This window comes from Clavispora lusitaniae, assembly GCF_014636115.1.
Source record: "Clavispora lusitaniae strain FDAARGOS_655 chromosome Unknown tig00000185_pilon, whole genome shotgun sequence".
NCBI lineage: Eukaryota > Fungi > Ascomycota > Pichiomycetes > Serinales > Metschnikowiaceae > Clavispora > Clavispora lusitaniae.
In genome coordinates, this window is record NW_027093979.1 from 355,847 (window position 1) to 371,875 (window position 16,029).

General features: G+C 47.4%; 6 protein-coding genes and 1 non-coding gene across 7 annotated transcripts; 4 read left to right on the forward strand and 3 right to left on the reverse strand. All coding sequences in view use genetic code 12, as the record gives it.

The window, feature by feature from the left end:
- Positions 1–545: 545 nt before the first annotated feature.
- FOB63_005627 lies at positions 546–618 on the reverse strand. Its single transcript has one exon. It is a non-coding gene; the product is annotated as a tRNA-Ala (tRNA).
- Positions 619–1,211: 593 nt separating this feature from the next.
- Positions 1,212–2,210, forward strand: FOB63_003826 (uncharacterized protein; the record flags this gene model as incomplete). Its single annotated transcript, XM_002614620.2, has 1 exon — positions 1,212–2,210. One exon carries the CDS (start codon positions 1,212–1,214, stop codon positions 2,208–2,210), a length of 999 nt encoding a protein of 332 aa, XP_002614666.2.
- A 278-nt stretch (positions 2,211–2,488) lies between these two features.
- On the forward strand, positions 2,489–3,754 carry NSA1 (ribosome biosynthesis protein; the record flags this gene model as incomplete). The annotated part of the gene is made up of 1 exon (XM_002614619.2): positions 2,489–3,754. The coding sequence occupies one exon, from the start codon at positions 2,489–2,491 to the stop codon at positions 3,752–3,754; it is 1,266 nt and encodes a 421-aa protein (XP_002614665.2).
- Positions 3,755–4,170: 416 nt separating this feature from the next.
- Positions 4,171–5,241, reverse strand: SEH1 (Seh1p; the record flags this gene model as incomplete). Its single annotated transcript, XM_002614618.2, has 1 exon — positions 4,171–5,241. The coding sequence occupies one exon, from the start codon at positions 5,239–5,241 to the stop codon at positions 4,171–4,173; it is 1,071 nt and encodes a 356-aa protein (XP_002614664.2).
- Positions 5,242–7,874: 2,633 nt separating this feature from the next.
- ALG7 (UDP-N-acetylglucosamine--dolichyl-phosphate N-acetylglucosaminephosphotransferase) lies at positions 7,875–9,350 on the forward strand (the record flags this gene model as incomplete). Its single annotated transcript, XM_002614617.2, has 1 exon — positions 7,875–9,350. The coding sequence occupies one exon, from the start codon at positions 7,875–7,877 to the stop codon at positions 9,348–9,350; it is 1,476 nt and encodes a 491-aa protein (XP_002614663.2).
- A 95-nt stretch (positions 9,351–9,445) lies between these two features.
- On the reverse strand, positions 9,446–9,850 carry FOB63_003830 (uncharacterized protein; the record flags this gene model as incomplete). The annotated part of the gene is made up of 1 exon (XM_066102360.1): positions 9,446–9,850. One exon carries the CDS (start codon positions 9,848–9,850, stop codon positions 9,446–9,448), a length of 405 nt encoding a protein of 134 aa, XP_065958303.1.
- A 1,046-nt stretch (positions 9,851–10,896) lies between these two features.
- Positions 10,897–15,840, forward strand: RPA190 (DNA-directed RNA polymerase I core subunit; the record flags this gene model as incomplete). Its single annotated transcript, XM_002614616.2, has 1 exon — positions 10,897–15,840. The coding sequence occupies one exon, from the start codon at positions 10,897–10,899 to the stop codon at positions 15,838–15,840; it is 4,944 nt and encodes a 1,647-aa protein (XP_002614662.2).
- Positions 15,841–16,029: the final 189 nt, after the last annotated feature.

Below are 16,029 nucleotides of genomic sequence, written 5' to 3' on the forward strand. Positions count from 1 at the left end.
TGGGTGGAATGCGCAAAGAATTGAAGACAGTAAGGCCTATTTCTGCTCATTTCCAGGCTAACTTAGCTTTACTCTTCTAATCACTAATTAGATGCAATAGTGAAGGTTGATGAACTCTATAAAGGTGCAACAGTGAAGGTTCACTGACGAGATTCCTCGGAAAATTCCGGCTTTGGTTTCTGTTCTGGAAGACAAATCAGAAATGGAGCGGATGGAACTCTACATGCTGCTGCTTCCATAATCAGCCTGCCATCTTTGTGTTGATGGAGTTGCAGCCACAAACGCAGTTGCAGCCGTACATCCGAAAGGTGACACCCGTACATCCAAAAGTGAAACATCCGTACATCTTAAAACATCCGTACATCGGAGCCTCGAAAAACCCATACATACGAGATTAAACATCCGCACATCCGAATGTACACCAGTACCTCTGCATACATAAGCCCTGAAGGAATCTAGATTCTATTCGGCAGGGCCATATTCTGGCCGTATGGAAGCCTCCATGAAGACGACTCAGATATTTAGGCCAAAAATTGCAAAAAGAATGGACGAGTCCGGAGTCGAACCGGAGACCTTTCCCATGCTAAGGGAACGCGCTACCAACTACGCCACACGCCCGTGTTATGAATATAATTTTCCACGTGACGTACTGGATCAGATTCATAGACTGCTTTGATTTAAAGTTATCAAAGCTTAGAGCCTCGAAAGATTTGCGGCAAGTGTAATTTCCTCGTCATTTGGTGTCGAGATTCAACAAGTGGAAGAAATCACTTTCTGCCAAACAGTTGACAGAAGAACTTTTCATCTCAACATCTTTCTAGTCAGCAGTTGTCATTCAATTGATTCTAGGGTCCGTAGTTGTACCAACTTTATAGAGATGAAGAAATCTACATGAACCGATGACTTTTTCAGATAAGTGGAAATGAGAAGATTTGGTTTATTAAGAGTATAATGTTCACGATTTCTTTTCGCAGCCAGCACAAAAGGACCAAATAATTCTCTGACTTCTCGTTTTTGTTCACATTTTCACCTCCACTTTCACTTTTTCTCTTTTCTCTTTATTTCTCCTCTCTTTTCTCTCTTCACTTTAACTCTTTTCTATTTAACTCTTCTTTAACTCTTCTCTTGAACTCTTTTCTTTTCTACCTCCTCTTTCTTTTATAATCTTTCATTCCAGTACCATCTCTGAACTGTCCTTCCTGTCTTCTATCATGAGTACCTCATCCGAATATCTGGACCTGGAAATGTCTTTTGACAAGAACGGGATTTTCTCTTCAATAACACACCACAATGAAGTAGGACAAGTTTTCTTCTCCAAAAGAGTTGAAATCTGTGAAAGAGAAGACGTCTTTTGCCATGCTTCAGCTCTTGAGTATCGTTTGGCTCTCATAAAGAAGAAGTTTGCCCATTTGGTGATTGAGTATCCTCCTCCTAAGCAATGTGCTGCTAATTCTAATAAGGGAGACATAAGAAATCCGTTTTGTCTTACGCAAGTGTTGGATGTCTTGCGTCAAACCCACAAGCTCATCAAAGAAAGCGCTTCTTCCTATAAGTGGGTGGGTCTCTGTCTACGGACATGGGAAAAACAGTTTGGGGAAGAATTCAAAAAGTACAGAGTTTTTCGTATAAAAGTGGCTGCGGCCCATTGGGCTCTCTTTGATGACATCACATATGATGGCAGTATTGCTGAAGATTCCTTTTATCGTTCCCCTTTCAAGCTTCAGAAAGTAATCGACAGCCGAGGCGAGTTCTTGGGCGAAGCAAAAAAATTACAAGACCGCTTCAGGGTGTTTTTAATGCAAACAGAATCTTTGTATGCTCATTTCGACTATGCCAGACGCTTGGACGGTCTCTTAGACTTGAATTATGAGTACCTCTGTCAAATCTCTTCTGAGGCTTGCTCGGAATGTTATCACCAAAAGCTCAATGGCTCAACAAATTACAGATGCATGCATCAAGCGCAGTCGCCTATTCAGAAAGCTCTCCGAGCGGTGGTCCAGGCCCATTTATATTCACCGTCTCCTGTATTTCTTTTAGAAGACTTTCGGAATCTAGTCGCATGTTTGCAAATAATGGTAAATGGGGTAGCAGATGCACAGCATATTTTGATTACAGACTATGCAGAGGTCTTGTTGCCGATTAAGGTTCTCTTGGATGCAAAAATCAAAGAAGAAAAACTAGAGCTACAAAGGTTGGTTAAGTTATTCTGAATCTTGGTAGAATTAGAGACTGGGCCATTTGGGAGACGCATTATACAATTGATTAGACTGCTAAGAGAAATGACCGAGGAAAAAATAACTGGATAAAGAAGAGAGCAGAAGGAAAAAAATCGAACAGAAGAAAAAAATTGAACAGAAGCTGGGAAAAGCTACCAAATGTGTTTTCTGAAAAATTGGAGATTGACTATTACTGATGGCCTAAATAATGTGTGCGCATCTTTTTTCAAACTCATCTCCAAGTCATCGCGACCACTCCACTTGACAGAACAATGAGATTCTTCGTATCTGCAGACGAGACTGGAAACGTTAAAGAGGTTGTTTGTTCCCGAGGAACGGACACCTCTGTCAAGGATGGCCAAAAGCCGGAATTGGTGCAGAGCATTCTCCAAAAAGATGAAACTACGAACGTCAAGAACAGAATCATCGACATGACTGTTTACCAAGAAAAGTTTTTAATTGCATCTCGTCTAGGCGGGCTTGTGTCAGTGTACGAGCTCTTCGGGTCATCGGAAGTTCCAGAGGAAAACTACAAGTTGTTGCACACTTATAAGTTGCCTGTTGCCCAAGGCGATAAGGCGATTGCGTTGATCAAAGACGAAAAATCTGACTTTATCATTGTGGCATTTGAGTCTAGCACGGCTTATATAATATTCTTGAACAAGGGAAACTTTGATTTCGAGCCGTTGGCTGTGTCCATTCCTTCCAGAATTGAGAACAAGCAACTTTCGCTCAGCGCTTTTGTCGCCAATCCTTACGAAGCCGGTGTCTTTGCATGTGGAGGTAAGGACAACGACCTCCAGGTGATCAGGCTCTACGAGAAGAAGAAGGTTTTCAAGAAGCAAGACTTCCAGAAGGCAGACATGTGGAAACCCAAAGTTTTGTTCCAGGCCGAAAACGTTGAGCCTGACCACCTTGACTTGACGGTTCCAATCTGGATCTCGCGCATTTTGTTCTTGAAAGATGCTCCAAAGAAGGGATACCGTTTGGTGACCGCCACCAGGTACGGCCACATTCGCATATACAATACAGCCGAGGACGAAGAACCCACACATTCGTACAAGGTCTGTGATAAGGCGATCCTTACGCTCAACTTTGCCACCGAGGAGCAAGACGAGGTCATCATTTCCGACATCCACACGTTCGTGGCACGGTTGTCTTTGGTGAAGATTGATAGTAAAGCCCACAAGATCATATCTGCGTCAGCAGGCACGTTTTTCAAGCCCAGCTTGAAGTTGCTCGGGAAATACTCGGAAGGAGGCAACACGGGCGCAATCCATGGTGTTGATGTGTCATTCGAGGATGGTATTGTTGCGTTTGGCGGGCTCGACCGGTACTTGCGTGTGTTTGACATCAAGACTCGGGCGTTGGTGCTGAAGGTGTATTTGGGGACGCAAGTGAGCACGCTCTGCATCCTCGACAGCCAAGACGGAGACGATGAAGACAAGAAGCGGATGGTTGAAGAGCGCGACGAGGAAGAGTTCTGGAAGGAGCTTGGCGATGCACCGGCGATCCAGAAGAAGAAGAGAAGGATCTAAGATTATTGAAAATACGAAGACTCAAGAGGTACGAACAGATTAGATTCAGGCGAAAGATTCAAAATACAAAGTTCTGGCGAAAGATTCAAAATACAAAGTTCTGGCGAAAGACGCAAAAATACAAAGTTCTGGTGAAAGACGCAAAATACAAAGTTCTGGCGAAAGATTGAAAATACAAAGTTCTGGCGAAAGACGCAAAATACAAAGTTCTGGCGAAAGACGCAAAATACAAAGTTCTGGCGAAAGACGCAAAATACAAAGTTCTGGCGATTACAGACACCAGGCTTCGCCCGGCGGCCAGACTGTCTGGATATGCATGGTATTGGAGTTATAGAGTTGTGTGGTACGAATAGAAGTCGGTGACCTGGTACGAATAGAAGTCGGTGACCTCGCGGACGGTAAAGTTTTTTCTCTAGCTATGGCGCCGGCAGGCGGAACTGCGCCGACTCTGGATCGTCGGTGCCCGGCTGTTCGACGCCGTTGCTGGTGTTGATTTCACTCATGCACTGCCACTCGTTCATGTAGTTGCATTTCCACAAGCGGACCTTCCCGTCGTCGCCAGCCGAGCTGAGAATGGTGCCTGTTGGGTTCCACTGCACGCGCCAGACCTCCAGGCCGTGGTCGTTGAGCTCGGCCACCACGTCCATCTTCAACAGGTTGTTGTGCTCCACGGCCTTGAAGATGCGGATGTAGCCGTCCTTGCAGCCTGTGGCAATGAGGTGGTAGCTGCGGCCCATGGACGGCGCCCAGCTGACCGAGCGGATGAGGCCGTTATGCTCGGGCAAGTCACACAACTTGGCAAAACGCGGCGTGTCCTCGGGCGCGTCCTGCTCGCGGGCACAGTACACGAAGCCCTGGTCCAACGCCACCACGGCAAACATCTCGCGGGCACAGAACTTGGCCGGGCACCACTCGATGCAGAAGCTGCTCTGGAGACTCTTTGTCGGAAGCTGCAGCGTCAAGATGGGGATCTCGGCCGTCAACGACCACACACTCAAGTCGGCCGGCTCGGGCGACTCGTACACGCGGACTATGCCGTCGGCTCCGACGCACGCAAGCTTGAGCCCGAGATGCGGCGGCGCAAACTGCACGTCGTAGATGGGGCCGTACGACTCGACCGCCAAAGTGGCCAAGCGCGCCCAGCGGCGGCCCGAGCCGTGCAACTCCTCGGGCAGCTCCTGCCACACCTTGACGCTGCGGTCGTACAGACACAGCGCTAGGAGCTGCGCACAGGCGAACTCGGGGTGGGCCCACGACACCTTCAACACCAGCGAGTCGTGCGCTTTCCACGAGTCGTTGAGCACCCACGCGGCCGAGTCTGGGTCCAAGTCAAACACCTTGACGTGCTGATCGGACGACGCCGTGGCCACGTGCCGCCCATAGAAATCGTACTTGATGTCGTGCACGAGCTCGTCGTGGCCCGTTTCGAAAAGACGCATCGTGGTGGTGAAGGCCGATGTGGGTGCGCAGATATTCCCTGTGTGCATGATCAACCTACTACATACAATAGCTAAGGCGAATCAGTAAATGAGCGTTTGAGCAACTTGTGCCAGCATACTGTCGGTAACATGACAGATCGATGAAAGAGTGAGATGCAGATAAAGATGCAGATAAAGATGCAGATAAAGATGCAGATGACAGAGAAGTATTGATAAACTTTTCCTTATGCGAGTTCATGGGACACGAATTCAACGTTAATAAGGCGTTCTCAAAGTCATTTAACTTTGTATAAACTTTAACCAAGGCAGCCCAAGTTTTGAAGTCAGAAGGAGATGATTGAACTGCTTGCTTGGCTAAGTGCAAGGCCAAGTCATACCTCTTTTTTTCTATCAAAAGATTGCATTCCAACAACAAAAGTTCCGAATCACGTTTGTTCTTAGAGATACCTTCACAAATTACCTGGACTGCTTGAATTTCTTCATCCTTCATGATAAGCACCTGGGCAATCAAAGTAGTAACTGAAGGTTCCTGCTCTTTTAATCTATTCAACGCTTCCAAAGCCAAATCAAAGCTTTGTGTTAATTGAATGCACTTGAGAAAACCATCAACGAGATAGTTGCATACTAACGTCGCCTGAGGAATTTCTACTGAGCAACCCAACTTTGGCCCAACCCAGAACAATTTTTCAAAGCCCAAAACAAAATTTCTCAAAAGCTCTTGTAATGCTTTTCCATTATTGAAAAGGTTTTCCTTTCGAATTTCAACTAGTCCGCCGAAACGGTTTGCCTCGTCGTCTGAAATCAACAGATTTCTGATATCAACAGATTTCACAGAGTTCACAGATTTCACAGATTTCAGAAATCAACAGATTTCTGATATCAACAAATTTCACAGATTTCTGATATCAACAGATTTCAGATTTCACAGATTTTAGATATCAACAGATTTCAGATTTCACAGATTTCAGATATCAACATCGACAGTCTACGCACATATTTGCTCATGGCATTCTGTTGTCAAGTAGTCGCCGTAAATCCAACCATTCTTCTCTGCATTGCGCTGATTGTAATTCCGAACCATGGTAGCCGTTTAGTCAAGTTTTTCACTTAGAGCCATACGTGTTGAGCAAATAGGAAACTCTTTGACTTCGGTGATGCTGGAATTGTGCTTCCCTCGTTCGCTTAGCCCATCACTGTTTTTTTCTACTGTTTCGGCTTTTTCGTCCACTTTTAGGCGACGTGCTCCGGTTCTATGCTTTGTCAGCAGAATCTACAGGCGAAAGTGACGGTGGATGGGTCTCCGGGCAAAAAGAGCATGCCGTTCATCCCGAAGGTACCATTACCTATATAGCGTAATGGATGGATACCAATTCTAGAACAGAAACTAAGGCGTTTTTCGATGGTAACGTTATTGCTCGGCAAAAGGAGTAATAACTATCTCAGTTCATTTACGTGACAGTCTTCTACAATCATCAAAAAGAATCCGAACATCATCTTGTGAAGGAAACACTAAATGTCCAACCGACAGAGCTAATCAAATCTGCTTCAGCACCAGCCTGAATATGGTCTATTAGATTCATAATTGAATCATATTTAGCTCTCAAGCGTCAGTCCAATCGTCTCTATACTTGAATTTAGTCAGCATACAAAAGTCATTCGAATCGTCCCTAAACTTGAAATTTAGTTTCGTACAAACGTCAGTCCAATGTCTCTAGATACAAAATTTAGTCAGCATGCGAAGTCACTGAAAATTTAGACTTTCAATTTTAACTCTATTCAAATGTCAGTCCAATCGTAATACTTGAAGTTTAATCAAAACAAAAGTCAGTCCAATGTCTCTAAATACTACATCTAGTTCAGCTTACAACTTCAGTCAATCGTCTCTGAAATTTGAAATTTCAATTCCAGCTCTATTCAAATGTCCAATCGTCTCTAAATACTAAATTTAGCTTTATACAAACTCAGTCCCATTCTCTGAGACTTAGACACCGTGTTCGTGCGGCTAATGCGCCTGTCAATCTAATATACCATCCAACGTTCCCGTAACTTCTTTCACATCCAATTTCAACGTTCACCTTCATTTTCGTCTTCACTCTATCTTCACTCTATTTCCATTTACATTCACTTTCATTCATTTCTCATCTCCATTCATTTTCGCATTTCCATTCATTCATTTCCCATCTCCATTCTACTACCTGTACGCAGGCACTAATTTAAGAATCACTTACTTGAATCACTTACTCGAGATTCACTACTATGCACTGCATATTGCTCATTGGTTATTCTATCCCATCAATTAGAATGATGCCAATACCTATTTGGTATTGAGAGTAATGCGGAGTCCTGACGAGTATAGCAAGAATATATTCTCCTCAATTGGTTCTTGGGAAAGGTCTTGTGCACATTTTCCAGAAGTATATAAGCTCACCTACATTTCTCTATGATTTTCTCAAAGGTCCCTTCCCGATACATCTATCCTAATCAAACGTCACCTATTTGAAATGCCCAACCCATCGGCTTCTTAAGATCTTCGCTTATTAAGATCCTCGCTTCTTAAGATCCTCAGTCTGAGACCTTCACTGACCCACATGGGTCGATCTCTGATTTACCAGCACCAAGCCAAGGTGTGCATGGAGCTGGCGCTACTGCATCAACGGTTTCACCACCGATAACAAACAACCATGCGTTTGCTCGAGGTTTCGGCGCTAGTAGCCGCATTGGCGCTTGCTCGCGCCAACAGCCCGCTCCAGACGGCCGTCGCGTTCGGTCTCATTGGCTTTTCCGCCACTTCTCACTTGGTTCCGCGTCTCGGCGCCAGTTTCCTCCGCGTGGGTCTTCTGGGCCGGGACTTGTCGAAAAAACCGCCCGTGGCGCCCATTCCCGAGTCCATGGGCGTTGTGCCCGCGGTCACGTACATGGTGTTGCTCGTGACGATCATCCCGTTTGTGTTTTTCAAGTACCTTGTCTCGTTCCAGGCGCTTTCCGACGACAGCGACATCCTGGCCGTGTACGAGAACCAGTACCATGCGGTGCAGCACAACAACAACATGTTCCCGCACAACAAGTTGGCCGAGTTCTTGAGCGGCGCCTTGTGTTTGCTCAGCACCGTGCTTTTGGGCTTCTTTGACGACTTGTTTGACATCCGCTGGCGCCACAAGTTTTTCTTGCCGGCAGTGGCGTCGTTGCCGTTGCTCATAGTCTACTACGTCGACTTCAGCGTCACGTCCATCGTCGTGCCGCCGTTTGTGTCTCGTGTGCCTGGCGGCGACGCGGCCGTGGACATGTTGCGTATCTTGATCAATGCCGTCAACCGGGCCGTGTCGGCCGTCACGGGTCTCCGCTTCACCACGTTGGCCACCGACTATGTTTCGTCCGAGCAGCCTCCGCAGTTGCTCGACTTGGGCGTGTGCTACTACGCCTACATGTCTGCGTTGTCGATCTTTGCGCCAAACTCCATCAACATCTTGGCCGGCATCAACGGGCTCGAGGTGGGCCAGTCCGTCGTGTTGGGTGTGATCTTCTTGCTCAACGACTTGTGCTACTTGCTTTCGGCGCTGTCTCCGGCGGCCCACGACTCGCACTTGCTTTCGGCCATCTTCGTCATTCCCTTCTTGGGCGTGTCCGCTGGCTTGTGGCAGTACAACTGGTACCCGGCGCAGGTGTTCGTGGGCGACACCTACTGCTATTTCAGCGGCATGGTTTTCGCCGTGGTCGGCATCTTGGGCCACTTTTCCAAAACTTTGCTCATTTTCTTGTTGCCCCAAATCATCAACTTTCTCTACTCGGTGCCGCAACTCTTCCACATTGTGCCGTGCCCGCGCCACCGCATGCCCAAATTCAATGTCGATGACGGCTTGATGTACCCCAGTTTCGGGGAACTCAAACAGGCAACTGCCGTGGGCACAGCTCTTGTTTCTGTGTTGGCCAAGTGTGGCCTAATCCAGGTTAAACGCAACAGTGACAACCAAATCACCCACTTCTCCAACATGACCATCATCAACTTGGCTCTCGTCTGGCTTGGCCCCATGCGTGAAGACCGCTTGTGCCTTGTCATTCTCGCCTTTCAGCTAGTCGTGGGCTTGCTGATGATTGTGGTGCGCCATACGGTGGGACCATGGTTGTTTGGCTACGACAACTTGTCTTGGGGCGTCAAGTGAGCTCCTCCTTTCATTTATAGACCAAATACATTTCTCCTGACTGTACAGTACATCCACTTTTCTAACAGTTTGCAAAACACATAAAGACCAGCCCGTTATAGCCCTCTTCTCCTCTTTCGTTGCTCTTTGTGGCTTTGCCACAAGTGTGTTTCGAGCACCTCTCGTCTGTGGAATTCTTTGAGTTTCATCTGCACTAGAAGATCCCACTCGCTATCACTAAGCAAAAGTGGCGTTTGCGGTTTCACCTTTTTGCTTTTAGCATTTTCTTCTTTTTCCAATTCTCTCCGTATCTTTTTGCCCAAGTTGAATACCCGGGCCATAAATTCGCAGTCGGGCCAGCGACCCATCATAATTTCGTTTCTGTACATTTGCGTGAATAGTCTAGACACGGCGGTGGTTGTTGTGAAATACGACGGATGTAGGTTATTTGCTTTTTCGATGAGCACTTCGATTTCCATTTGGAATGCAACCTCATCGAACATAGGTATGGTTTCAGCCATTTGCGTGTCGTTTCAGTATTTCGTTGGGAATGGGTGCAAATGCGAAATTATTATAATGTGTGTACGGAAAATACAGAAGCAAGAAACGAAACATGATGAAAAAAAATCAAAAACATGGACGAATTAGCATTTCCTTCTACTGGAAGCCGAGCTGTGACTAGTATTGCAAGTATGAGTTACTACGTCATCACCAATATCTTTACAGTCTCGTCCGATAGAAAAGTAACCTACACTACAGATACAGGATATGAGCACTGTCATAGTTCATGAATAGCATCAGATCAATGGATAGAAAAGGTCAATGTCACATTTGACAAAATCAATGGATAGAAAAGATCTATGGTAATTTGATAAAATCAATGGATAGAAAAGATCAATGCACATCTCAACAACTGCACAATTCTTAAACGGTAGGGAACATTTTCACAATGATACCGGAGCCCAAAGATCAAAGAGCCAAGACCTCATGCATCTAGGAAACTTATCCTTTGAGCTCAAACAACAATGAGTTTTCCTGATATGCTTTTTGACGTACTCATCTTGTACTTAGCAAAGCATCTGTATTCTGAATTTGCACCTTTGTTACATTCTTGGTAAATTGGCCGATCTTGCTCTTTCTTTGCACCGAAACTCAATTGAGTATGCTGTCATTTCCTGAGCTTTACCTCTGAAAGTCAGAAAGCATTTCAGGCAGACAAACAGACCATAGTATGCGTCAGCCTTCTGAGATTATATGATATTGCTCGCTTGTACATTGGTTGTACTATACATCTTCATTTTTTAGTACATTATTTTTTATGTCCCTCATTCCATTTCCACTCCTTGCCCTTCATTCACCATTCTAATTCCTTGCCCATTCTTCATTTTTCAACTCTTAATTTCCCTTCTTTCGTTATCACCCATTGCACCCGCCTGCATAGAACGCCATCTCCACACGTGATCGCCCAATGATTTTTTTCTGCTGCGAAGCTCATCTGGATTGAAAAATATAATCCAACTTCATCGAATCACTCACCTCCAGGCAAGGTTTGCAAACACAATTCACAATGGACATTTCCAAGCCTGTTGGGTCGGAGATTACTTCGGTGGATTTCGGCGTTCTATCCAGCGACGAAATCAGAAAGTTGTCTGCTAAGCAAATCACCAACCCCATTGTTTTTGACAATTTGGGCCATACCGTCAGCAATGGTTTGTACGACTTGGCGTTGGGCGCTTTCCTCAGAAACTTGTGTACCACATGTGGCCTCGACGAAAAATTCTGTCCCGGCCACCAGGGCCACATTGAGTTGCCCGTTCCCGTGTACAACCCGTTGTTCTTCAACCAGATGTACATCTTCTTGAGATCGTCGTGTCTCTACTGCCACCACTTCAAGTTGAACGAGTTGGAGGTCCACAAGTACATCTGCAAGTTGCGTTTGATTCAGTACGGCTTGCTTTTGGAGTGCCACGAATTGGAGGTTATGTCTGCGCAAGACGGCTCTTCTAAAGATGACGACGAGGACGGAAGCTCTGCCAGCGCCAACGCCAGCGACCCGCAGTTCAAGAGCATTGTCAAGCAGAAAAGAGAGGAGTTTGTTGAGACCGCCATTGCCACTGCCATCAGCGAAGGCAGAACTTCGCACACCGGTTTGATCACAGAAACCGTCGGAGAGGAGAGAAAGCACATCATCCAAGACTTTTACAGAAGATTGCTCTCCAGATCCAAGTGCGAGAACTGTGGCATGTTCTCCCCTACCTACAGAAAGGACGGCTTCACCAAGATTTTCGAAAATGCCTTGAGAGAAAAACAGATTTCCAGCAACAGAGTGAAAGGCTTGGTGCGTCCCGACGTGCTCAAGAAAAACCCTTCGTCGCTGTCATCTGCTTCGTCCGAGAAAATTCCTTCCATCAAGCTGAAGTCGGGCTCCAAGTACGTCTTGTCGACAGAGGTGAAAAACATCTTGAAAGGTGTGTTTGACAACGAACAAGCCATCATGCAGAAGCTTTTCCACTCCAGACCACAGAACAAGGCCCCAGTCAGCTCAGACATGTTTTTCATCCAGGCGTTGATTGTTCCAGCCACAAGATTCAGATTGCCTTCCAAGTTGGGCGATGAGATTCACGAAAACTCACAAAACGAGCTCTTGTCCAACATCTTGAAAACATCGCTTCTCATCCGTGACTTGAACGACCAAATCTCAGGAATGTTTTCCAAGGAGAAAACCGCCAGTGTGGAAGAGCGCAAGATCTTGTTCAACAGATTGATGAATGCATTTGTCACCATCCAAAACGACGTCAATGCATTCATTGACTCCACCAAAAACCAAAACGCCCAGGCCGGCAAAATGCCTGTTCCGGGCATCAAACAAGCCTTGGAGAAGAAAGAAGGCTTGTTCCGTAAGCACATGATGGGTAAGAGAGTCAACTACGCTGCCCGTTCTGTGATTTCGCCCGACCCTAATTTGGAAACCAACGAGATTGGTGTTCCGCCAGTGTTTGCCGTCAAGTTGACCTACCCCGAACCTGTCACGGCCTACAACGTTGCTGAGTTGAGACAGGCGGTCATCAACGGTCCAGACAAGTGGCCGGGCGCTATACAAGTGCAAAACGAAGACGGCTCGATGGTGTCTTTGATTGGTATGACTCTTGAGCAAAGAAAGGCCATTGCCAACCAGTTGTTGACCCCTTCGAACGGAGCCACCGTCATCAACAAGAAGGTGCACAGACACATCAAGAACAAGGACGTGGTGATCATGAACCGTCAGCCTACATTGCACAAGGCCTCCATGATGGGTCACAAGGTGCGTGTGTTGCCAGGAGAAAAGACGTTGAGATTGCACTACGCCAACACCGGAGCGTACAATGCCGATTTCGACGGAGACGAGATGAATATGCATTTCCCTCAGAACGAGAATGCCAAAGCCGAGGCACTCAACTTGGCCAACACAGACTCGCAGTACTTGACTCCTACATCCGGTTCTCCATTGAGAGGTTTGATTCAGGATCACATTTCTGCCGGTGTGTGGTTGACCAACAAAGACAGTTTCTTCACGAGAGAAAAGTACCAGCAATTGATCTACGGATGCATCCGGCCCGAAGACGGACACACCAATGGCGCCACGAGAATCGTGACTGTGCCACCTGCTGTGTTCAAGCCGGAGCCTTTGTGGACAGGAAAGCAGGTGATCACCACGATTTTGTTGAACATCAAGCCAAAGGGTGTTCCTGGCATCAACTTGGTGTCGAAGAACAAAATCAAAGACGACTACTGGGGCAAGGGCTCGCGCGAGAACGAGGTTTTGTTCCGCAACGGTGAGTTGTTGAGCGGTATCTTGGACAAGTCGCAGTACGGTGCCTCTGCCTACGGTATTGTGCATTCGTTGCACGAGGTGTACGGCCCGGACACCGCCAGCAAAGCCTTATCGGTGTTGGGTCGTCTTTTCACCAACTACATCATGATGACGGCATTCACTTGTGGTATGGACGACTTGCGTTTGACCGACGAAGGAAACGCCTGGAGAAAAGACATCTTGAAGCAGTCGGTTGACATTGGCCGTGCGGCGGCTTGTGAAGTGACCAACTTGGACAGCTCGACGACCAGCAGCGACAGCGAGTTGTTGAAGCGTTTGGAGGAGATTTTGCGTGACGACAACAAGTCAGGCATCTTGGATGCCATCACCCAGTCCAAGGTCAATGCCATCACGTCGCAGGTGGTGAGCAAGTGTGTCCCCGACGGCACCATGAAGAGATTCCCGTACAACTCCATGCAGGCGATGGCCTTGTCTGGAGCCAAAGGTTCGGGTGTCAATGTGTCGCAGATCATGTGTCTTTTGGGCCAGCAGGCGTTGGAAGGCAGAAGAGTGCCGGTGATGGTGAGTGGAAAGACTTTGCCCTCGTTCAAGCCGTACGAGACCGATGCGCGGGCCGGTGGTTATATCAAGGGCCGTTTCTACTCGGGAATCCGTCCGCAGGAGTACTACTTCCATTGTATGGCGGGCCGTGAAGGTTTGATTGATACTGCCGTCAAGACTTCCAGATCGGGATACTTGCAGCGTTGTTTGACCAAGCAGTTGGAAGGTATCCACGTTTCCTACGACAACTCTGTGCGTGACGGAGACGGCTCGTTGCTCCAGTTCTTGTACGGAGGAGACGCTGTCGACACCACCAAGCAGTCGCACATGAACCAGTACAAGTTCTGCTTGGACAACTACGACGCCTTGTTGGCCAAGTACAACCCAGGCGAATTGACGGAGCATTTGGACACCGACACGGCATTGTCCTACAGCAAGAAGGTCCGCAAGAACCTCAAGAAGCAAAAGGATCTTCCTCACTACAACCAGTCAACCAAGTACGACCCGGTCTTGTCCGTGTTCAACCCGGCCAAGTATTTGGGTGCAGTTTCGGAAAAATTCCAGGAGAAGCTCGACGACTTTGTGAACCAGCACAGTGACTTGTTCGCCAAGCACCTGAGCGATGGCGTGAGCGAGAAGAAGTTCCGGGCGTTGATGCAGTTGAAGTACATGCGTTCGTTGATCCACCCAGGAGAGTCTGTGGGAATCATTGCCGCACAGTCCATTGGTGAGCCATCGACGCAGATGACGTTGAACACTTTCCACTTTGCCGGTCACGGTGCCGCCAACGTGACGTTGGGTATTCCGAGAATGAGAGAAATCATCATGACCGCCTCGGCGTCGATCAAGACGCCCCAGATGACCTTGCCTCTTTTGGACGATGTCAGCGATGACATGGCTGACTCCTTCTGCAAGTCCATCGGTAAGGTGTGCTTGAGTGAGTTTATCGACAAGGTGGTGGTGACAGAAACAACCGGTACCGACGATGGCACCAGCTACCGTTCGTACAAGGTCAAGATTGTGTTCTTCACCAAAAAGGAGTACGAGGAGGAGTACGACATTGCCCAGGAGCAGTTGCAGAACACCGTGGCCACCAAGTTCTTGGCCAAGTTGGAGTTGGCTATTTCTAAAGAAATGAAGAAACAAACCCGCTCGGACAGCTTGCCTACTGTGGGCAAGGCCGTTCCTAAGGCCCAGACCGATGCGGCTTTGGCACCAAAGACCATCGGCGAAGAAGGCGAAGACGGAGATGCTTCCGACGATAAGCTCCGGGCCAACACTAAACAGGCTGTTTCATACGACGCACCAGATGAAGATGAGGAGAAGATGCGCCGTGCCGAGCAGACGTCGGACGAGGAGATGGAAGAGTCCGAGACGGAATCTGGCTCGGAGTCGGAATCTGAGTCGGACTCCGATGACGACAACATGGTTGTGGATGAGGCCAAGGAAAGCAAGCCAAAGGACACCAAGCCAAAGACTTTGACCAAGAGTGCCAAGGACCGCCAGGCCGACGTTGTGTCGCTGCACCACTTTGTCAAGAAGTACGACTTTGACGACGAAAACGGTGAATGGTGTGAGTTTGAGATCGAGCTTCTTGGTGATGTGCAAAAGTTGTTGATGGTCAACATCATCGAAGACTTGTGCCGCCAGGTTGTTGTTCGTGAGATCAAGAACATCGGCAGATGTCTTCGCCCACAGCCAGAGAATGGTCGCCGCGTTTTAACCACCGAGGGTGTCAACTTCAAGGCCATGTGGGAGCAGGACGACTTTATTGACGTCAACGGTGTCCGTTCCAACGACATCAGTGCTGTGTTGAGAACATACGGTGTGGAGGCGGCCAGAAACACCATTGTCAATGAAATCAACAACGTGTTTTCGACATACGCCATTTCGGTGTCGTCACGTCATTTGGACTTGATCGCCGACATGATGACTCGTGAAGGTTCGTATCTTGCCTTCAACAGACAGGGCATTGACTCGTCCACTTCGGCATTCAAGAAGATGTCGTACGAAACCACATGCCAGTTCTTGACCAAGGCGGTTTTGGACGGCGACAGAGAGGACTTGGAATCGCCTTCGGCTCGTATTGTCATGGGCAAGTTGTCCAATGTGGGTACGGGCTCGTTCGATGTGATGGCCCAGATGCCCACTGTGGCATGATTGCATATTTGATTCAAATTTTTGTACTTAGACTATAAACGATGTTAACAGTTGGACGTAGAGGCTACAAGTTGTCAGACTGAGACCATGGAGATAAGTCAGAGATTGGTGCAGACTACTTGCATCGACATAGTGAGTTATTTCAAGTATTTGCGTGTCTCCGATTGAATGAATTAATAGTTTAGGTAG